The sequence below is a fragment of the Triticum dicoccoides genome, chromosome 5A (genome assembly GCF_002162155.2).
Source record: "Triticum dicoccoides isolate Atlit2015 ecotype Zavitan chromosome 5A, WEW_v2.0, whole genome shotgun sequence".
NCBI classification, from domain to species: domain Eukaryota; kingdom Viridiplantae; phylum Streptophyta; class Magnoliopsida; order Poales; family Poaceae; genus Triticum; species Triticum dicoccoides.
Genome location: NC_041388.1, coordinates 629,096,756 through 629,118,159, shown reverse-complemented (window position 1 = coordinate 629,118,159; position 21,404 = coordinate 629,096,756). Strand labels below are relative to the sequence as shown.

The window sequence follows — 21,404 nt, the reverse complement described above, 5'->3', positions numbered from 1 at the left end:
GGATGTCATTGATAACGGGATCACATCATTAGGAGAATGATGTGATGGACAAGACCCAATCTTAAGCGTAGCACGAGATCGTGAAGTTCGTTCACTAAAGATTTTCTAATGTCAAGTATCATTTCCTTAGACCATGAGATTGTGCAACTCCCGGATACCGTAGGAATGCTTTGGGTGTACCAAACATCACAACGTAACTGGATGGCTATAAAGGTGCGTTATAGGTATCTCCGAAAATGTCTATTGGGTTGGCACGAATCGAGACTGGGATTTGTCACTCCGTATGACGGAGAGGTATCTCTAGGCCCACTCGGTAATGCATCATCATAATGAGCTCAATGTGACTAAGGAGTTGGTCACGGGATCATGTGTTATGGAACGAGTAAAGAGACTTGTCGGTAACGAGATTGAACGAGGTATGGGGATACCGACGATCGAATCTCGGGCAAGTAACATACCGATTGACAAAGGGAATTGTATACGGGATTGATTGAATCCCCGACATCGTGGTTCATCCGATGAGATCATCGTGGAACATGTGGGAGCCAATATGGGTATCCTGATCCCGCTATTGGTTATTGGCCGGAGAGATGTCTCGGTCATGTCTGCATGGTTCCCGAACCCATAGGGTCTACACACTTAAGGTTCGGTGACGCTAGAGTTGTTATGGGAAATAGTATGTGGTTACCGAAGGTTGTTCGGAGTCCCGGATGAGATCCCGGACATGACAAGGAGTTCCGGAATGGTCCGGAGGTGAAGATCGATATATTGGACGAAGGGTATTGGAGTCCGGAATTGTTCCGGGGGTACCGGGTGACGAACAACGTGTCCGAAAGGGGTTTCGGAGGCCCCGGCAAGCGTTGGGGGGCCTTATGGGCCAAGGGGAGGGGGCAGATCAGCCCACTAAGGGGCTGAGCGCCCCTCCCACCCCATCTCACGTAACTTGGAGAGGTGGGGGCGCCTCCCCTAGGGCAGCCACCCTTCCTGGCTTGGGGGCCAAGTTTCCTAGGGGTGGGGGCGCCCAAACCCATCTAGGGTTTCCCCTGTGGCCGCCGCCCCTCCCCTAGGGAACCCTAGGGCACCTCCTCCACCCCCTTTCCCCTATATATAGTGAGGGAGAGAGAGAGGGCAGCTGCACCCTTCCCCTGGTGCAGCCCCTCCCCTCTCCTACACTTCCTCCTCCTCCTCTATAGCGCTTGGCGAAGTCCTGCCGGAGAACCACGAGCTCCATCACCACCACGTTGTCGTGCTGTCGGAGTTCTCCCTCAACTTCTCCTCTCCCCTTGCTGGATCAAGAAGGAGGAGACGTCCCCGGGCTGTACGTGTGTTGAACGTGGAGGCGCCGTTGTTCGGCACTTAAATCGGAATCGACCGCGATCTAAATCGCTGCGTGTACGACTCCACCAACCGCGTTCTTGCAACGCTTCCGCTTAGAGATCTTCAAGGGTATGAAGATGCACTCCCTCTCTCTTGTTGCTAGCATCTCCTAGATTGATCTTGGTGACACGTAGGAATTTTTTTTGAATTATTGCTACGTTCCCCAACACTGAGTCTGGCCACTGGCCTATACGCACTAACCAACTACGCGGGAACAGTTATGGGCACTCGACATCGTGGTATCAGCCGAAGCCTTCGTGACGTCAGCGACTGAGCGGCGCGCGCCGGGTTGGACCGCCTAACGCAACTTCCTTTGTAATGGAGGTTGCTAGGTCTGCTCACTGGCCACGTACGCTACGTGCAGGTGTGCAATGGGCGATGGGCCCAGACCCTTGCGCGCATAGGAGTTAGACCGGCGTGTTGACCTCTCTGTTGTGCCCAGGTAGGGCTGCGACGTGTTGATCTTCCGAGGCCGGACATGACCCAGAAAAGTGTGTCCGGCCAAATGGGATCGAGCATGTTGGGAAATGTGGTGCACCCCTGCAGGGAAGTTTATCTATTCGAATAGTTTTGTCCCTCGGTAAAAGGACGACCCGGAGTTGTACCTTGACCTTATGACAACTAGAACCGGATACTTAATAAAATACACCCTTCCAAGTGCCAGATACAACCCGATGATCGCGCTCTCACAGGGCGACGAGGGGAGGATCCCCGGGTAGGATTATGCTATGCGATGATACTTGGTGAACTTACCATCTACTCTCTTCTACATGCTTCAAGATGGAGGCTGCCAGAAGCGTAGTCTTTGACAGGACTAGCTATCCCCCTCTTATTCTGGCATTCTGCAGTTCAGTCCACAGATACTACCCATTTCATTGATACCAATGCATAAGTAGTGTAGATCCTTGCTTGCGAGTACTTTGGATGAGTACTCATGGTTGCTTTGCTCCCCCCTTTTCCCCTTTCTATACCCGGTTGTTGCGACCAAAGTTGGAGTCCAGGAGCCAGACGCCATCGTCGACGACGACTCCTACTACACTGGAGGTGCCTACTACTACGTGCAGGCCGCTGACGACGACCAGGAGTAGTTTAGGAGGATCCCAGGCAGGAGGCCTGCGCCTCTTTCGATATGTATCCCAGTTTGTGCTAGCCATCTTATGGCAACTTGTTTACTTATGTCTGTACTCAGATATTATTGCTTCCACTGACTCTTGTGTATTTGAGCTTATGTATTCGAGCCCTCGAGGCCCCTGGCTTGTAATATAAAGCTTGTATTATTTTAATTTGTGTCTAGAGTTGTGTTGTGATATCTTCTCGTGAGTCCTTGATCTTGATCGTACACATTTGCGTGTATGACTAGTGTACGGTCAAATCGGGGGCGTCACACCTGGTTGGCAGGGCCCATTTGGCCAGCTATAATACGAGCCTTGTTGCGAAGGCCGACGATGCGTCACCCAATTTTAGAGTGAAAAAGGGAGCGAACTTCGTTGCGATAGAACAGGGAGCGAACCACCTCCTTTTTGCTGACGATAGCCTGTTGCTTTTCAAGTCAAGTGCTGAGGGGGCTGCGAGGGTTTCAGTTTTATTGGAGACATATTGTAATGCTTCAGGTCAGAGGATAAACAATGAAAAATCTTCAATATTTTTCAGTAAGAGATGCCCACAAACGGTGAAAGATGAGGTCAAACAGATTTTGAATGTGACAAACGAGTCTTCGAGTGAAAGGTACTTGGGGATGCCCAGGGAAGTTGGTCAATCTAAAATGGGTACCTTCAAATACTTGAGGGACAGAATTTGGGATAAGGTAAGAGGATGGATGGAGAAACTTCTTTCAGTTGGAGGAAAAGAAGTGCTCATCAAATCAGTGGCGCAAGCCATTCCGGTTTACTCAATGGCATGCTTCCGATTACCAAGAGGTCTGTGTGAAAACACCGCTTCCATAATCCGGCAGTTCTGGTGGGGGAGTAAACAAGGAAAGAGGAAGCTAGCCTAGGTATCTTGGGATGTTATGACAAAGCCAAAGTTTCTTGGTGGCATGGGCTTTAGGGTCATGGAGATATTTAATCTTGCGTTGTTGGCTCGCCAGGCATGGAGGTTGTTGAACGAACCAAGCTCTCTCAGTGCAAGAATCTTAAAATCGGCATACTTCCTAGATACAGACTTCCTCGAAGCAGAACTAGGCAATCATCCATCACAAATATGGAGGGTTGTTCTAGATGGGAGACATTTTAAGACAAGGCATTGTTAGACGGATTGGCAACGGGCAAACAACAGATATTTGGAGAGACAACTGGTTGCAGAGGCAAGGACCTTTAAGACCGATAACTTCTCTCACCCCCAATCCACCCCAGTTCGTGTCTGAGCTCATAGACACGACCACAACACCATGGCAGGAGGAGCTAATCCGTACTACCTTTGTGCCGTTTGATGCTGAAGCCATTCTGTCCATACCTATATGCACTAGGGTTGTGGAAGATTTTTGGGCCTGGTCAGCCGAGAGGAATGACAGGTTTTCAGTGAGCTCTGCATACCAGATGATTATGACCAAAAAGGAGGACCGAGGGAACTGGCACAACCTTGGGGGCTCGACACTGAGTTCGAACCGCGGGGATTGGACGATGCTATGGCATATCAAGGTACCTTCTAAACTCAGGGTTTTTCTATGGCGGTTGGCGAGGCACTCCATGCCGATGGCGGACCTATTACACTATCGGCACATGTCAGAATCTCATCTGTGCTCGTTGTGCGGGAGGGAAGACTCATGGAGGCATGCTCTCCTAGAATGTATTATGTCAAGATGCATATGGGCGCTCTCGGAAGATGAGGTGGTACAACAGTTAAGTATGAACACGAATCCTAACGCAAAAAACTGGCTAATGGAGATGCATGACCAACTATCCCAAGAGCATTTTGTCCGGATGGTGGTGACACTTTGGGCTACATGGAGAGCTCGGCGCAAGGCTACCTACGAGGGAGTTTTTCAGAGCCCCCAAGGAACGAATCAATTCATTGAAGCCTATATAGCAGACCTGCAGATCATTGCAGGTGTGGGGAGCTGCCAGGTAAAACAGCAACCAGTGAGACCTCATCACTGGATAGCGCCACCCAACCGATGTGCTAAGATCAACGTAGATGCGGCGGTCAGAGCCAACCAAGGACGTGGAGTTGCTGCTGCAATATGTCGTGATCAAGCTGGCACTTTTCAGGGAGCTTCTGCTCTTGTTGTCGGGGGAATTAAGGAACCAGCAATGCTCGAAGCATTAGCAGTCAGGGAGGCTTTAGCGCTTGCTGAAGATCTCAACATACGCAGGATTCACGTTGCCTCTGACTGTAAAGTTGTAGTGGACGACATCAAAAGCAAAATGCCAGCTACATATGGAGCTATTCTACATGAAATCATAGAGCACAGTTCCTCGTCTATTTCTTGCATTTTTGTGCATGAGTTTAGGAGCTCGAATGTCGAGGCTCACAATCTAGCGAAGCATAGTTTAAAATTGGGGGTTGGCCGCCATGTGTGGTTAAGCAACCCTGGTAATCTCTCTTTTGTACCTTTGAACATTGGCACAAGTTAATAAAGCTTCGCGTGATTGTCTAAAAAAAAGGTAGGGTGAATGTGTGATGAAGCTTGAAACCGGAGGTTAAGGTGTCAACTGAACTCAAATGAAGCGCGATCGTGAAATATTTGTTTAAGCTGATCTGAGCTGCCCGAGCACAGTCATTAAGTTAAGCTCCATCCATAAACAAATGCATTACAATGTCGCCTTCGGCCTTGCTCTTCCTGCTCGCCGCCCACCTCGCCGCCGGCGAGGCCACGGCCACCTCCACCACGACCCTCACAGCCACCCCGGCGACGCTGACCAAACCAGACCACCACGCAGTGACCCTGCAATGGTCCAACCTCCCCAACCCGGGCCCGCTCGACTACGTGGCCGTCTACTCCCCGCCGACCTCCGGCGACCTCGATTACCTCGGCTTCCTCCTCCTCAACTCCTCCGCCTCCTGGGCCACGGGCGCCGGCAGCCTTGCGCTCCCGCGCCTGCCCGACCTGCGCGCCCCCTACCAGTTCCGCCTCTTCCGGGGCTCGCCGGGCCAGAACCCGCGCGTTGACCAGGACGGCGACCCGCTCCCGGACGCCAGCCGCCGCGCCGCCGTCTCGGGCGACGTGGCCCGCGAGGGATCCGGTGCCCGGCCCGCCCAGCTGCACCTGGCGTTCACCGACGAGGCGGACGAGATGAGGGTGCTGTTCGTGTGCGGCGACGGCGGGAGGAGGTCCGTCAGGTACGGGCCCGCCGGCCGGCGCGAGGAGGAGTGGGAGGAGGCGCCGGCGGTGGCGAGCACGTACGAGCGGCGCCACATGTGCGGCCACCCGGCGAACCACAGCGTCGGGTGGCGCCACCCCGGGTTCGTCTTCGACGGCGTCATGAAGGCGCTGCGGCCTGGGACACGGTACTCCTACAAGGTAGTGACATGGTGAACTGTGCCTACTCATACTAATTTTGTGCTGACATTGTTATCTAAGAGTTTGATTTCCGGATAAACAGGGCTCATTGTCAGAAATCCAAGTTTATGATGCGCAAAATCATTTTCCATTTTAGATGGGATCATCTCAAAGTTGTGTAAAGTTTAGTCTTAGAACACTAACTTCAGTTTGATATACAGTCTAGTTTTTGTGATGCAATCATGGAATAGATATCTTTCATAGCTCATGGTTTCAAGTTCCAACAACACAATGAGCATCCAACATCATCAGCATTTAGTATAATTAAACACTCATTCTACGCCACATTCACCTAATCTTTTGAAGTTTGGACTGTCATTTGATAGGTTGGCAACGATTCAGGGGGTTGGAGTGAGACACACAGCTTCATCTCACGCGACGCCGAGGCCAACGAGACCATCGCATTCCTCTTCGGCGATCTGGGCACCTACGTCCCTTACAACACCTACTTCCGAACACCTCAAGAAAGTCTGTCAACCGTGAAATGGATCCTCCGCGATCTCCAAGTTCTCAACGACAAACCGGCAATCATTTCCCACATCGGCGACATCAGCTACGCCAAAGGTTACGCATGGTTATGGGATCATTTCTTCGAGCAGATCGAGCCCATCGCTGCCAGCACACCATACCATGTCTGCATTGGAAACCACGAGTATGACTGGCCTTCCCAGCCCTGGAAACCCTCCTGGGCAGCAAACGTGTACAACGGGAAGGACGGCGGCGGCGAATGCGGAGTGCCATACAGCATCAAGTTCAGAATGCCCGGGAATTCATCCCTCCCTACCGGCACCGGCGCCCCCGACACCCGGAACCTCTACTACTCCATTGATGCAGGTGTTGTGCATTTCGTCTACATGTCTACCGAAACAGATTTTACCCGTGGCAGTGATCAGTACAACTACATAAAGGCTGACCTCGAGCGCGTGAACCGGAGCCGAACGCCGTTCGTCGTGTTCCAGGGCCACCGGCCGATGTACACCTCGAGCAATGAGACGAAGGACACGGTTCACAGGGAGCAGATGATCCAGCACCTGGAGCCCCTCTTTGTGGATCACGGCGTGACGCTCGCTCTGTGGGGGCACATTCACAGGTATGAGAGGTTCTGCCCCATGAAGAAGTATCAGTGCCTCAACACGTCGTCGAGCTTCGTGTACCCTGGTGCCCCTGTGCATGTCGTGATCGGGATGGCCGGGCAGGACTTCCAGCCGAGCTGGGAGCCGAGGCCTGACCACCCTGACGTCCCCATATTCCCTCAGCCGCAGCGGTCCATGTACCGTGGCAGCGAGTTCGGGTACGCGAAGCTTGTGGCCACAAGGGAGAGGTTGACACTGATGTACGTTGGGAACCATGATGGGCAAGTCCATGATATGGTCGAAATACTGTCGCCGCAAGTCGGTACCCCCGGCGGTGCGCCTGGTAAGTTGGTCGGTGCGATGCCGGAGAAGATGAGGTACTTGGGAGTTGCCGGCGGCGTGGTGCTTGCGATGCTGCTCGGTTTCATGGCTGGCTTTGCTGTTAGAAAGAAGAAGAAGGCGGAGTCTGCAGGATGGAGTCGTGTCCAAGAAGAGGAGTCCTAGTTACTTCACTCTGCTTGCTCGTTTGTGTTGGTAATTGCTCTTCCTTTTTCACTGTAACATATCTAGACACCAATTGAATGTCTAGACACGACAGCAACTAAATACAGTACTTGGTCTTCAGATTCACTGGCATCAGTGTGTCTGAATGAAGTAATACGATCTCGACACGCGGTTGATGTATTACCGATGAGTGGTTCCCAGCGCTTACTGATGTACAGTACTACGATGGTTGATGTATTGCTGATGAATTCATCCATGTAATATTTGTTCATCTTGTTCATTGTGGTGTGTTGATTGTCGATGTGATTCTTCTAGTCCAGTGCTCATGTGTCTTGAGCTGAATACAAGCCAGTAGGTTTCCCTACCTTTCTTGTCGAAGCACGTTGTTGGTGCGTACCATGCTTGTAAAAGAATATATTTGGTGTGAGAATCATTTGAACATTTGATTATTACCATGTCAATATATTACTGCTGCCCAAAGGCACAAAGGTTGGAGATTTTCTTCGCATTCAGAGAAATTTATGACAATTGGATCAATCTCATAATAAATCCATAGTACTGTACTTCATATAGTCTCCGAAAAATAATAATAACAACAAACTCACACCAAGAGCAGGAGTCGACAAAGTGGCTATAACTGCTATACCACACACAACACGGTGAACAATTTAACCAGAATGTAGTATTCTGTGGCAAATGTATGCATCAGTTGGGGTTTGCACCAACCTGTCCACTTGTGTTGTCGCCAGTTGCTTGTTTCCGGTACCTCTGCCGTGGTCGCACAGCGGGCACAAGAGCAGCGTATCATGCTATGATGGTCAGCTGCTCTGGTACTCAGACGCACTCAGGTACTCGCCGTTCTCCTCAAAGTACTCCACCAAGCGTTTCAGGAATCTGTCGCTGCTTACGGTCTCGGCATCGCACACTATGCAGCACTGCCGCCTGGCTCGTGTCACGGCGACGTTCATCCGCCTATGGTCGCTCAAGAACCCGACCTGAGGAAGCAAATGAATATAGGTTTTAGTTTTACAACTAGACAAGAGCTCGCTCGAGCATCCAAGCTGCCCGCATAGTGGACATGAATCTCCACCTTTTATGTCCAAACATAATCAAGAACAAAACAGATTTTCTGTTCATCGCACATACTTAGGGCCGCAGACACCCAATATTTGCAGATCAGTCATGCCATATATAAAATGCTCACTCTTTTTTTTTATTAGATAGACATTTAATCGTATGGAACTTCCCCTCTCCTTTTTTCTATCAACTATGCAATGCAAAATCAACATCAATGCCTAGAGGATAATTTTCAACCTAGGAAGATCACACAAGGAAGCTTACCTCTTTCTTTGGGTTGGATCTGACCATTGTAATGATTATGGCCTCTTTCTCCCTACCCTGAAATCCATCAACCGTTGATATTTCCAAGTCCTTCAATTTAGCATCTTTATTTCTCAGCATTTTCAGGCAGGTTACCTGTTGCACCATCCAAGGAACCAAAAATCAATTTCTAACAGATAAATGAATTGCAAGCCAAAAGCTATAACGATGAAATGTAACAGAAAGAGAAGAACAGAGTCTTTCAAACAACGCACAACCAACCAATATGTGCAGACTCGAGCAGAACAGCAAAAAGAACATGCAGCAACGTGATACTCCCTCCATTCCTAAATATAAGTCTTTTTAGAGATTTCAATATGGACTATATACGGATGTATATAGACATATTTTGGAGTGTAGATTCACTCACTTTGCTCCGTATGTAGTCCATATTGAAATCTCTAAAAAGACTTATACTCCCTCCGTCCCATAATATAAGAGCGTTTTTGACAGTAGTGAGTATTTAGGAACAGAGGGAGTACTAAACATGATACTACTGAATACATACGTATGAAGACAACTAGCGAGTGTAAACAACTAAACATGATACTACTGAATACATAGGCATGAAGAACGCATGGCTAATAATTATCTACTACCTATAAATTTTGATGAATACAGAGAGCATATGATAAAAAAAAACCTGTGCAGAATATGGAGTAATAATGCCAATATCAATTGCACGGACACCACTCTCAACAAGTAACTTGGCATGGGCAATGGATACTGCAGCCTCGCCCTCATTCATGGTGCTCTCCTCTTCATCTTTCACTTCTTCCATATCACACCTAAAAAGTACTTCAGACATGTTAGAAGTACTTTACATATCATTTTAAGAACATTATTATAAAAGACACATTTAAAAAACATTCATATTGTTCATCATTCAGAAAATATAAATGTTTTTAGTATCAGTCAAAGGATGGTCTACACTTGAAATAATAATCGAACCTGTCAAATTATTGTATTAGCATATGGAATATCTCTCTTCAGTCAAGCCACCAGCTAGTGCTACTTTTGTACAAGAGTATCTTAACTACAACTCGAGGCAGAGAGTGGGAAAACATAAAAATAGCCAAGGTTTCACTGCATGCACACAGTTTGCTACTCCCTGCGACCCAAATTCTTGTCTTAGATTTGTCTACATACAGATGTATCTAGTTGGGACGAAAATATGTGTGAGTACTCCAACAAGCCACTGAGGGGGAAGCACCAGAGAATACAGACCCTGTAGTGTCAACAAGTATAATAGTTGGTTCTGTTGAAGAAGATTTATTCACTCCTTCAAGATCATAGAGCATATGCCCAGCAACACTAGAATGCGCTTTGATCTGAGAATACAAAAGGAAAAACAACATGAGAAAATAGTAGCGTAAAGAGAAAGAGAGATTGAAATACAAGTAGCACAATAATGTAAGAGAAAGCACACCTTATTATTGTAAAGTTCTTTTGATGACCAGTTCATAATTAGCTCGTGCATCCTGTACTGGATAGTGAGCATGCATGTGATTTCCTCTCCATAACCTTCAGTAAGGCGTTCAAAGAGTGTCTTTCCCATACCCTTCTTCTCAGCCTCAACACTTTGGATCGTTGGAGGAAGTTGAAGATGGTCTCCAGCAAGCACGCACCTTTGACCCTGAATACGACAAGAATATAGAACTGATAAACACATAAATGAGAAGCTCCATAACACAAATGCTACCTTAACAAGAACATAAGAGTAACCATTTATCCAAATCATTATGCATGCCAATCATGTCAAACAGAGAAACAACTGCATTGCTAATGGCATAGTCAGCTAAGACCATTTGAAAATCCCGAAACTAATCAACCACCAGAAGCAGGGTGCCTTGACTGTAAAGCCAAAAACTATATTCCCAACGATCTGTCTACCGGTGACACTTATGCAAATTACAGCAGATTAACATTACATCCTTACAGAGTTTTATCATATATTCATACCGATGTGCCACAATTTACACCAATACAAAAACCAGCCTCAAACATACACAGACCTATTTAACTGTTAACAATTTATCCTCTTTTGGAAGACAAGTTGCTATCTCAACTTGTATTGTAACTGTAAGTTACAACTTACCTTCAGTAAGGCTATCCAACAGGCCACCTCGAGTGCCTGAGCAGCCTCATCAATAATTACCAGATCAAATGTAATGCCAGCTATCTTTTTGGAAGATGCACCTGTCAAAGTTGACAGCACAACATCTGCATTTTTTATGACATCAGCGACTGCAAGCTGCTGCCGTTTTCGCTCCTCTTTGGCAAGGGTTTTAAGCTCTTTCCTGATGTCCCTTTTCGTGTTTCTATCTTTAGCTTTCAGCAATTTGCTATTAAGCACCTGACAGAAGAACAGAACATATCAACAAATATCAAACTACGTCAGCCAAAGAGGACTGAGAAGGTATGCCATACTAATAGACTGGGCAAGAAAAGCAAGGCACACGAATGAAAATGCAACCATTGGTACTATCTAAATAGGACATCTTCCACACTAGACCGCTCCTTAATAGTTGTGGATAGACATGCTGTCCTAGAATTACAAAAAAGTTAGGAATTTGGAAATTAATGGTTACCTTCATTTCCTTGCGAATGTCTCCGGCCAAGCTGCTATTATCTGCTCGCAGTACCTGGTCCCAGAAGGTTAATCAGGCCAACTATCATCAGGTTAACAGGGACACATTAAGGCATCACAGATAATACATCTGCCAAATATAGCCCACCCATTTTAAATTGAATGGGACATACAAACTAATCAATTAAGTTGCTTAAGTCAATAAGTAATAACAAAAACATAGTAGAATTTCTTATGTTAGAAAAAAAGGCATAAGCAAATAGGAAAAACTATCCAACCAAAATCTTTATTTGAATCATAAGTTGCATGTATGGTAGAGTGAAATAAAACATAACATGAATTCCCATAAAATCTCATATGAAGGCAAAGGTGGGTACACTTAACCATGTAGTGGATGCGTATTGAAGTTAAATGTGATCGAAAGCATAACTTATGAGCTAAAAAGGAATGTATCTTCATGGTTCCCCAGTACAAAAGCAAATTTTACAACTTAAACAGGGGTTTCACCTGTGCATCAAGAGCACTGTCCAACACTTGCGGTAGTAAACGGGCAGGATGCCCTAACCTCACCAATTTTGTTCTACAGAAAGAAATAATAAGGATATTTAAGTAACTTAGGGTTCAGATGATTAGGTCACTAGAATCCACTTTTTGTAAGGGCTACATATATGATTATAACATTTTCCCCACAGAAACTATGGGAAGAATGATGGAAGCAAAAAATATATGTTACACTTTTTTTTAGCAACCTGTACTGTGAGAGTCGCTCAACAATGTTATCGACAGCAATGTTGGAAGCAGCACAAGCAAGAATTTTCGCTCCACGCTTGACCTCCTGCAATATTATCTCAATGATGGTTGTTGTCTTCCCAGTTCCAGGAGGTCCATGAAGCAAAAAAGCATCCCTTGATCTGAGGGCCTTCAAGATAGCATCTTTCTACACAAGAAATATGTTACATTTCTCTATATTTCATAGAACAATTGACTTTGCATGCCTACAGTTGTAAATTTATAACAGATGTTTAATTTTATAATGCTTGCTGACACTGGTACATGAAGACAAGTGTAAAAAAATCAAAGGCATGTCATAAAAAGCAAAAAACATTCATTGCAATATTTTTGATTTAGTGTTAAACAAACGTGCCTACCCCAACTTGTTTGGGACTAAAGGCCCTGTTGTTGTTGTAGTGTTAAACAAATGTAACTACAGATCCAAACAAGGATGTTGAAAAAATTATATACTAGAACTAGATTGACCTGTGCGCTGCTTCAAGAGCACAAACAAACTATGTAAGAGAACCTATCAAGATGAGTTATCCAGTTTGCCCATCAGGAGGCATCAGCTACTTTAGTTCTCAAGTATAGCATAGATGTACAATAGTATTTCAATACTCCAACAATCAATTCACTAAAAGCTTTCTCTCTGGCACTCCTACAAGGCAGGTACCAAAGCCTAACAGCATTCTTTGTGGTGTTATGATGTGGAACATTACGAAATGCATCCCAGAGTTGCAAGTTGGGTCCCATTTGGGTGTGGGTCAGTTTGCAGCTTTCACCACAAGATTGATTATACAAAAAAACAGATTCCCTTCTTTATAATGATAAGGAACCAAATCATTGCCTCATATATGATTTACTTCATGTAATGCAATTAAGCATATGATAGCAACATTAGCAAATTAGATGTTAAACCTAACTGTTCTAGACTTCTCATGAACACCAGTAGGTCCTAATAGCATATTCTTTTTTATCTACTCAAATTGGGTGGACCAGAACTGAAATGGAACATAGGCAGCAACACAGAAGATTTTTTTTTTAAAGTCTAACCTGCGAGTCGTCCAAATTCTTATTAAATGGACTGAACTTCACGGCATCCTTGGAACGCATAGGTGAGTTCTCTCCAAATAACACAGGAACAAGGTTTGCGGAAGGTCCTGCTTGGATGCCCTTGCTAAGTTGAATTAATGCATCCTTCATCCTGCGGTAAGTAACCTACAAGAGGGATTAATAAACGGTATGATAATGCTGGTGTGCAAGTAAAAAATAATGGATCATGGATTAAAAAACAAAGAGGTGCTAGGTGAAAAATATGCTGTGCTTGTGAAATTCTAGACAGAAACCATGCGGATTTTTTTTTGGAGTACCTCATCCGCAAGCTTCTCAAGACGGAGAGGGCTATTTAATCCATCTTCAGGAATATCATCAAAAACGACGGTAATGGAAGAATCCTGTTTGTTCAGACACAACACTGCAATCAGTATGCCTACTACAATGCAAAGACTTAGATAGCCAACAACCCTTGGTTCAGAGCAAGATACCTTCAAGCGATAAACTACACCTTGCCCAAGTGCAGGGGATCCAGCATCTGCTTTGTTTGGCTTGAGGGCAACCACGTCGTGCGTCCCAAACTAGAACAGCGGAGGGGAGGGGACATAAACAAGCAAGATCAGTGCAGCTAGCAAAAGAAACAGAGTGCTAACCCCAAAAAAGTCCCGGAGATGTGATTCGTAATGAACTTGACAAGTGCAACTATGCAAGTATTTGATTAGACATTTCAGCGATTAATAACATTGCATGCTCATGCATAGATAGATTACACTACTCAAGTGGCATAATAAAGGCATATAAGAGACGATTTGCACAGCATATGTACGACGGTAAGCGATCCAGACCACATTTTCAGCAATAGTTTCTAACCAGAGTTGCAGAAATCGTACCCTCGCAAGCAGCCAAACTGAGAAGAGGGGAAAGTACAAGCAAGCTCACCTTGTGAGGTGGAAGCACGTCGCCCTTGTTGGGCTGGAACTCCAGGAGCGTCTTCCCCATCAGCCCCGTCTACTCTACCCACGAAAGGTAACACAGAGCAAGCAAGATTAGCGCCAACCAAACCTGCGCACCACTCGAGTCAGCAATGGAGCCAGCCAAATTAACCTCCGACCTACCTGGGCGTCGGTGCACTTGAGGTTGGGCATGACGGACCCCCGCCTCTCCTTCCTCTTGGAGCTCGCCTCCGACTCCGCCGATATCTCCGCCGCCTGCGCACCAAGCCGCAGCAGCAGCTCATCATCGCAGCCCATTCCAACATCGAAACAACATGGAGGGGAAGGGCCGGAGCCGGGGAGCAAACCTTCTCCAGGTCGATGAGGGGCGCCATGGAGGAGACGAACTCGTTGAGCGACATCATCTTCCCCGCCGCCGGCCCCTTGCCGGAGCCCCGGCCCCCGCCGCCTCCTCCTCTCCGCTCCTCCATGGCCGCCGCTCCTCGGATGACTTCGCCCAGGCCTAGCCGCCTCCGGTCCCACAGCAGGAGGAAAAGAGAGAGAAGCGACGGCACGTGGGCTCGGCCCACTTACACCAGCCCGGCCCGTCAGAAAAACTTACGCGCACCAGGCCCATGCGGGCCCACCGCAGCAGCAGCGCAGGAGCCAAGCAACAACCCTAGCTAAAACCCCCTCGGCCCCCTCCGCCGCGCCTCCGCTTTGCTCTGCACTCCGCAATCCCATCCGTGTCTCCCCCTCCCCCTCGGCGAAACCCTAGCACCCGGCGCGGCATGGCGGACGGCGAGGGCGGCGCCGACGGCCTGGCGGAGAGGCTCGCGGGGGCGGAGATCGCCGCGGACGGTGGCGGCGGCGAGGAGCCGAGGGTCTCGAAGAAGTGCGCCCCCTTCCTCGCTTCTTCTTATTATCCTCCGTTTCGCGCGCGTCGTCGTCTGCTCTTGCTTGCTTGTTTGTTGTGCTCCGGCTCTTGATTGTTGGCTGTTGTTGTTGGCTTGCAGCGCCCAGAAGAAAGAGGAGAAGAGGAGGAAGCAGGAGGAGCAGCGCCGGCTCAAGGAGGAAGAGAAGAAGAACAAGGTGTGATGCTGACCCTTTTTTCTCTCGTGCTACTTTTCTGATGCAGTTCTGCGGCTGGGCTCTGAGAGAGAGCTCCCTTCTTGTTTGCTGAAACACTAATATCTCCGTGTGTTGTGTCTTTTAATTGTTGTAGGCGGCTGCTGCGGCGGCGGCCGGTGGAGCGCCCCAGCAGGCGGCTGCGGCAGCCGATGATGAGGACATGGATCCTACTGTATGTCATACCGGTGCCGCTTTCTTGCTGGCGTACTATTAGCTGAATTGCGTTCTTTCCCTTTGCGGGAAGTTCTGACCAATGTGTTTCTTGCTGCAGCAATATTACGAGAACAGGCTCAGGACCCTTGATGCACTCAAGGCCGGGGGTGCCAACCCCTATCCGCATAAGTTCCTAGCTAGCATCTCTGTGCCTGGATATATTGAGAAATACAAGGGCCTTAATGAGGGGGAGAAGCTTGCTGATGTTACAGAGTGTCTAGCAGGTATATATTGTTCCATTGCCCTGGGGAGTATTATTTGAGATTAGACATGGTTTTGATCTGTGGCTTTTGTTTTTCAAAGGGAGGATCATGAACAAGAGAACATCATCTTCTAAGCTCTTATTTTATGATCTTTATGGTGATGGCGTGAAGGTTCAAGTAATGGCTGATGCCAGGTAAACTTTATGGTGTCTGTTTGGACGGCTTGCCACTTTTCAGCCTGTCTATTTTGCTATCAGTACCGATCTCATGAAATGTATAGACTTCCATTCTCACATTTTTACCCATTAATAGGACCTCGGAGTTGGAAGATACTGAATTCTCTAGTTTCCATTCTGGTGTGAAGCGAGGGGATATTGTTGGTATATGTGGAATTCCAGGTATGTTAGCTTTGCTTGCAACTTAATTGATTATAACATCCACATCCAAATTTTAACTTTGAAAGAACCATACCAGTTCTTGGCTTTTGAGTTTTCATGGTTGCTACTTAATCAGCTACTTAAACACGTTGCTGCATCGCCAGTTCAGTCATTTGTGTTTGCAGTCCGATTTCATACTTGGTTGGACAAACCTTGTTTTATCAGACAGAGTGGTTTTAATTTATTTTTCTTTATAAAATAGTAAATAAGTGTGTATTTTTTATGATTGATAGTTTTTTTTTGTAATTTGTATATATAGCTTATATCTATAGCTGGTTTGTTTAACTTTTTCTTTAACAAAATTATACATGTAGGTTGTTTCTTTTTGCTGTTGAACTGTGTCTGATGACTTGGAATTCTCACTTGTTAATCATCAGGAAAAAGCAATAGAGGGGAGCTCAGTGTATTCCCACGGAAATTTGTTGTGCTCTCTCCTTGTCTTCATATGATGCCCCGGCAGGTACAAAGCAGAATCTGTTCCAAAGTTGGTTCTTGAAATTACTGTTTTTCCATCCATGCATTACTTATTTTTCAGTCTGCAGTCTTTCCTCTGGTTTCTTAAGTCTTAGTTGGGTTGTTAGCTTAATTGAACTATTTACATAAGTAGTATATATTTTACAGAAGAGTGAAGGAAGTGCGGTGCCTACGCAATGGGCCCCAGGAATGTGTAGGAATATCGAAAAGTATGTTTTGAGGGACCAGGTTTGTTCTCATTCTGACTCTTACTTTTCTTGCACTAAATTCTTTCTGCGATGTGGAGTAGCGGTCAAGCAAGTAGTAACTGTTAGGGATATTGCATACGGTGTTATATGCATATTTTCCTTCTTATTTACATGTAGGGAACTTGGCCTTTTGGCCCATGGAATAGATTAAGGTCCATTTCTAACTTGGTGTCATAAGCTTAGGCTTTCGTCTCCCAACTCAAGAGACCCTGGGAAACCCAACATCGACCAACCATCACCATAGATTAAGGCCCATTCCCAATAGTAACATTGTTTTTTGTAGCATAGAATTTTGTATATTTAATCTTCCTTGTTGGTTTATCTCCTTCTGTGCGTGGTCTGTAATCAGTTTTAGCACATTTTTGCAGTTTACTTTCACATGTAACATAATCTTAGGCAGTAAAATGCTTGCCATTGAGGACATAAATATATAACAAATCACTAGGCAGGTCTTTGAAGGCTTTATGAGCACCCTTAGGCATGTGATATTATAAGGAATAGATCTTATGTCCACTTCCTCTTTGCTAAATCTCACCCATTTGTTTGCATTGTTGTGGGTGTGGAGGATAGTACAATGCCAGTTTCTTTACCAACTTAATTTGCTGAGTCGCTCCTGGTATTTCTAATTTGCATGACCAAGTTATAGTGTTGATGGATGTGACTTTCAGTTATCTCTTTGTGTCAACGGGCTGTCAATTCTGCAAAATCCAGCATGCCACCTTTGGCCACATGTTCAAATGTTAATCATTTCCATTGGTGGTGCTTTGATTCTTGAACTGCTTGTTTTGTGATACCAGGAAACTCGTTATCGTCAACGATACCTTGATCTTATGGTAAACCATGAAGTGAGACATATCTTCAAGACCCGATCCAAGATTGTCTCGTTTATTCGAAGGTTTCTTGATGGACTTGATTTTTTGGAGGTAGGATTCTTCAAATATATTTTCTTGTACTTCTGATGATGCTCGGATGTTTGAACTATCTACATGTCTCTAGGTGGAGACTCCAATGATGAACATGATTGCCGGTGGAGCCGCTGCAAGGCCTTTTGTCACACACCATAATGATCTAAACATGAAGCTTTATATGCGTATTGCACCTGAGCTTTATCTGAAGGAATTGGTTGTTGGTGGATTGGACCGTGTCTATGAAATTGGGAAGCAGTTCAGGAATGAAGGGATTGATTTAACACATAATCCTGAATTCACAACAGTCGAGTTTTATATGGCGTATGCAGATTACAATGACTTGATGGAGCTTACTGAAGCCATGATATCTGGTGAGAATCTATGTCATCCATATTTTCCTTCTTCCTTTGTAACTTTCTTCTTTTTCTGTCAATAATTTTTATTTTGATGTTGACAGGTATGGTTAAGGAGCTGACAGGTGGGTATAAGATAAAATATCATGCCAATGGAGTTGATAATCCACCGATAGAGATTGATTTCACGCCTCCCTTTAGGTAATAAGTAGGCATAATTAAGATGTACTCCCTCTGTCCCAAAAAAGCTTGTCTTACACTTGTCTAGATATAGATGTATCTAGACACGTTTTATTGTTAGATACATCCCTATCTAGATAAATCTAAGACAAGCCTTTTGGGACGGAGGTAATATTTGGTTAGTAGCATTTAAATTGCTTTTTGTGCTTTTTAACTGATCACCCAATTTATTGCCTTATTGCAGAAGGATAGACATGATTGAAGGACTGGAGGCTATGGCCAAACTGGAGATACCAAAAGATATATCCAGTGATGAAACAAACAAGTATCTGATAGATGCATGTGCCAAGTATGATGTTAAATGTCCACCTCCCCAGACAACAACACGGCTGCTTGACAAGGTTTTACTTTTGACTTTTGGGGACTGCATCTGATGCTGTGTCTTCATTCTTTTTGTTGGGTAGTTTTGGCCATACTTTTTAGCTTATATGACAAGTGCTTGGTGAAGAAAGTTGCATTCCCATAGAACCTCTTATTTGCGGTCATATTTTGCAACTTGCATTGTGTTATGAAAACTAAACTCACAATCTCAGTGGTATTATTTGTTGTCATGATCTAAATTACCGTTGGGTTTGTGCCTTTGTGCTTAAGTTTCTTGATGATTTGTTAGCTAATTTTACAAGCCATGTTCTTTTAACAGCTAGTGGGCCATTTCTTGGAGGAAACATGTGTGAACCCAACATTTATTATCAACCACCCAGAGATAATGAGTCCATTGGCAAAGTGGCATAGGTCCCGACCTGGGTTGACAGAAAGGTTTGAGCTCTTTGTTAACAAACACGAGGTATGTCCTATTCTTCATATAGGTTCTTTGATACCTGATCTCATTTATTCTGGCTTACACTCTGATCTGCAAATGTCTTCTAGGTGTGCAATGCCTACACTGAGTTGAACGATCCTGTTGTGCAAAGGCAACGGTTTGAGGAACAATTAAAGGTACGTGTTTGAATCTGCCTGAGAGCTAAATATAACCTTGTGAATTGTAATTCTTGCTGTAACCACCTCAGTCTGTATGCTTTGAACTTGGCGAACGCCCAAGTAACCTCATTATATTTTTTCATGTTGATAATTAGACTATGTATGCTGGGAAACTTGAATGTTGTGCATATATTTTGTGTGAACTTATAAGAACAGTGAAGCTATGGAAGGGGGTACACTTATGGGATACTAATGGAGCCCGCATTGCTCTACTTCCATGAGTTGCTTGTTGAGAAGTTAAATATTTTTATGGTCTTACAATATTCCAGGATCGTCAATCTGGTGATGATGAAGCTATGGCTTTGGACGAAACATTCTGCACTGCCCTCGAGTATGGACTGCCTCCGACTGGTGGTTGGGGTTTGGGAATTGATCGCCTTACAATGATGCTGACAGATTCCCAGAACATCAAGGTTAGGTTATTTCCATTATTTGTGTTCTTTCATGCAGTGCAACACTTTTTGACTTGCATTACGGAACTCATCTTTCTGATGCATTTTCAGGAAGTTCTCCTGTTCCCGGCCATGAAGCCCCAAGAGTAGCTGTTTGCAAACCCATCAACAGGTCTGTGAACACACTACTTTATCTAGTACTTCCTCTTTAAAAAAATATATAAGAGCGTTTAGATCACTCTTTAGTGATCTAAACGCTCTTATATTTCTTTACAGAGGGGATAACTCTTTGTGTGCGACATCAAAATGCAAACCCGCTGGGTTTATGAAAGATGGGAAGTTGGCTTTATCTCCATCTTAGTTACTTGTCTAATCTTGCATAACCTAGTCTTGCGGATCATGAAGTGTCTTGGGTGTTGACAAAACGAAAGAGAAATAGTGCTCAGATTTCTTGTTGCACCTGAAAAATGCAATAGCAGTATTTTGATCTGTTATACCATGGATCAGTTTGTCGATCTGACTTGGTGCGTCTATGCTGTTTCTGCAGAAGTAATTTTGTTTGCTGTGCTGAGGTTGGAGGATTATGACATGACAATACAAGGAGGTTTAGGTATAAGCTACTTTTGCGTGGAAGGGTTGTTGAAAATTTGAACTCCGGTTAGGAGGAGCAGTGAGGCATATGAAGCAAGAGTCAGGAGGAGCCAAAGCGTGCTACATGTTTGCTTGTTTTCTTTTTGATGAAAAATCAAAATTTAGTGCTTGGTATTGTTATACACTTTGTTGGATCTCCGTGTAACACTTGCCTTGCGTCTTATTTGTATGGACCGCTAGAGCTAGAGGTGCCCTTTCCTCTTATGCTTGTAGCCAGGGTATTTGTTTTGAAAGATGGGTAGGGTGAAAGGTCCCGGAAGTTGGCATTCGAATCAAATTTTCTACAATACCGACTAGAGGACCCTAAAGAAAACTAAAATTAACTAAATACAAGATGCCATGGCCCATACAAGTGATGATGGAGAAGCCAGCTTGCTTTTACCTCTCTCTCCCGATAAAAGGATGCCCTTCCCAGTCCCCGCCGACGTGGCTACGTGTGGGGCCCAACGTTACGCGCCGTCCACACGTGACGTCTTCTCGGCCGTCGCCGCGCGGTCTGCTGCCCTCCGCCTGCGGCTAACTTTGGCGTCGGCCCTCTGGCAGCCTCCACCGGTCGCGTCGAAGAAGGCGGCCCGGCCCAGATCTGGGTTTTCATCTTCTTCTCTTCCTTTTTGCATTCTCCTTCTCCGTATGCTACTAAAGTTGAAATTTGGGGAGTCCGGAGTCGAAAGCAGATCGGTTCTAACTTTCTTAGATCAAATATTTCAGTTGAAAGCTGGGTTCTCGGTCGATTCTTCATCCGAATCTGGCTGAAAGTTGACAAAGCATTAATCTTCTTGGGAGTAGCAATAAGTGGGCGTGCGGACTTTTGTGTGCAGACTCCACATCACCAAAAGCTTGTGTCCAATCAGTTGAATCCCATAGCTCTATCTACCGTTAGCCCAAAACTACGGACTAGTCAGTAGTACCAGACTGAAGAAAGAGCAGAGTATCTGGACGAGGATCACTAGCACGAGCACTAGCAAGCACACACACTCACCTACTAGCCAGGAGAC

The 21,404-nt window shown here is 45.6% G+C and overlaps 3 protein-coding genes across 3 annotated transcripts; 2 read left to right on the top strand and 1 right to left on the bottom strand.

Annotated features, from left to right (window-relative positions):
* Positions 1–5,131: 5,131 nt before the first annotated feature.
* Positions 5,132–7,572, top strand: LOC119303566 (probable inactive purple acid phosphatase 2). The gene is made up of 2 exons (XM_037580696.1): positions 5,132–5,836; positions 6,202–7,572. Exons 1-2 carry the CDS (start codon positions 5,132–5,134, stop codon positions 7,450–7,452), a joined length of 1,956 nt encoding a protein of 651 aa, XP_037436593.1. The 3' UTR covers positions 7,453–7,572.
* Positions 7,573–7,960: 388 nt separating this feature from the next.
* LOC119303564 (DNA-binding protein SMUBP-2-like) lies at positions 7,961–14,691 on the bottom strand. The gene is made up of 15 exons (XM_037580695.1): positions 14,550–14,691; positions 14,365–14,457; positions 14,189–14,257; positions 13,741–13,830; positions 13,567–13,650; positions 13,250–13,414; positions 12,172–12,359; positions 11,930–12,002; positions 11,424–11,477; positions 10,931–11,188; positions 10,262–10,468; positions 10,060–10,163; positions 9,476–9,620; positions 8,794–8,928; positions 7,961–8,447 (listed from the first exon to the last, which is right to left on the bottom strand). The coding sequence occupies exons 1-15, from the start codon at positions 14,670–14,672 to the stop codon at positions 8,271–8,273; spliced, it is 1,965 nt and encodes a 654-aa protein (XP_037436592.1). The 5' UTR covers positions 14,673–14,691; the 3' UTR covers positions 7,961–8,270.
* Positions 14,692–14,895: 204 nt separating this feature from the next.
* LOC119303563 (lysine--tRNA ligase-like) lies at positions 14,896–20,658 on the top strand. Its single transcript, XM_037580694.1, has 17 exons — positions 14,896–15,076; positions 15,198–15,273; positions 15,407–15,484; positions 15,584–15,749; positions 15,829–15,922; positions 16,041–16,126; positions 16,543–16,625; positions 16,787–16,867; positions 17,685–17,810; positions 17,884–18,166; positions 18,253–18,349; positions 18,573–18,729; positions 19,029–19,172; positions 19,256–19,324; positions 19,636–19,779; positions 19,870–19,930; positions 20,306–20,658. The coding sequence occupies exons 1-16, from the start codon at positions 14,973–14,975 to the stop codon at positions 19,906–19,908; spliced, it is 1,827 nt and encodes a 608-aa protein (XP_037436591.1). The 5' UTR covers positions 14,896–14,972; the 3' UTR covers positions 19,909–19,930; positions 20,306–20,658.
* Positions 20,659–21,404: the final 746 nt, after the last annotated feature.

Coding starts and splice junctions, on each gene's coding strand:
- LOC119303563 (XM_037580694.1), top strand. CDS start 14,973: ATGGCGGACGGCGAGGGCGGCGCCGACGGCCTGGCGGAGAGGCTCGCG. Junction 16,868..17,684: donor AGTATGTTTTGAGGGACCAG/GTTTGTTCTCAT, acceptor TTGTGATACCAG/GAAACTCGTTATCGTCAACG. Junction 19,325..19,635: donor GGTTTGAGGAACAATTAAAG/GTACGTGTTTGA, acceptor ACAATATTCCAG/GATCGTCAATCTGGTGATGA.
- LOC119303564 (XM_037580695.1), bottom strand. CDS start 14,672: ATGGAGGAGCGGAGAGGAGGAGGCGGCGGGGGCCGGGGCTCCGGCAAG. Junction 13,415..13,566: donor TTGAGAAGCTTGCGGATGAG/GTACTCCAAAAA, acceptor TCCCTCTTGTAG/GTTACTTACCGCAGGATGAA. Junction 8,929..9,475: donor TTACTCCATATTCTGCACAG/GTTTTTTTTTAT, acceptor ATGGTGCAACAG/GTAACCTGCCTGAAAATGCT.
- LOC119303566 (XM_037580696.1), top strand. CDS start 5,132: ATGTCGCCTTCGGCCTTGCTCTTCCTGCTCGCCGCCCACCTCGCCGCC. Junction 5,837..6,201: donor GGACACGGTACTCCTACAAG/GTAGTGACATGG, acceptor GTCATTTGATAG/GTTGGCAACGATTCAGGGGG.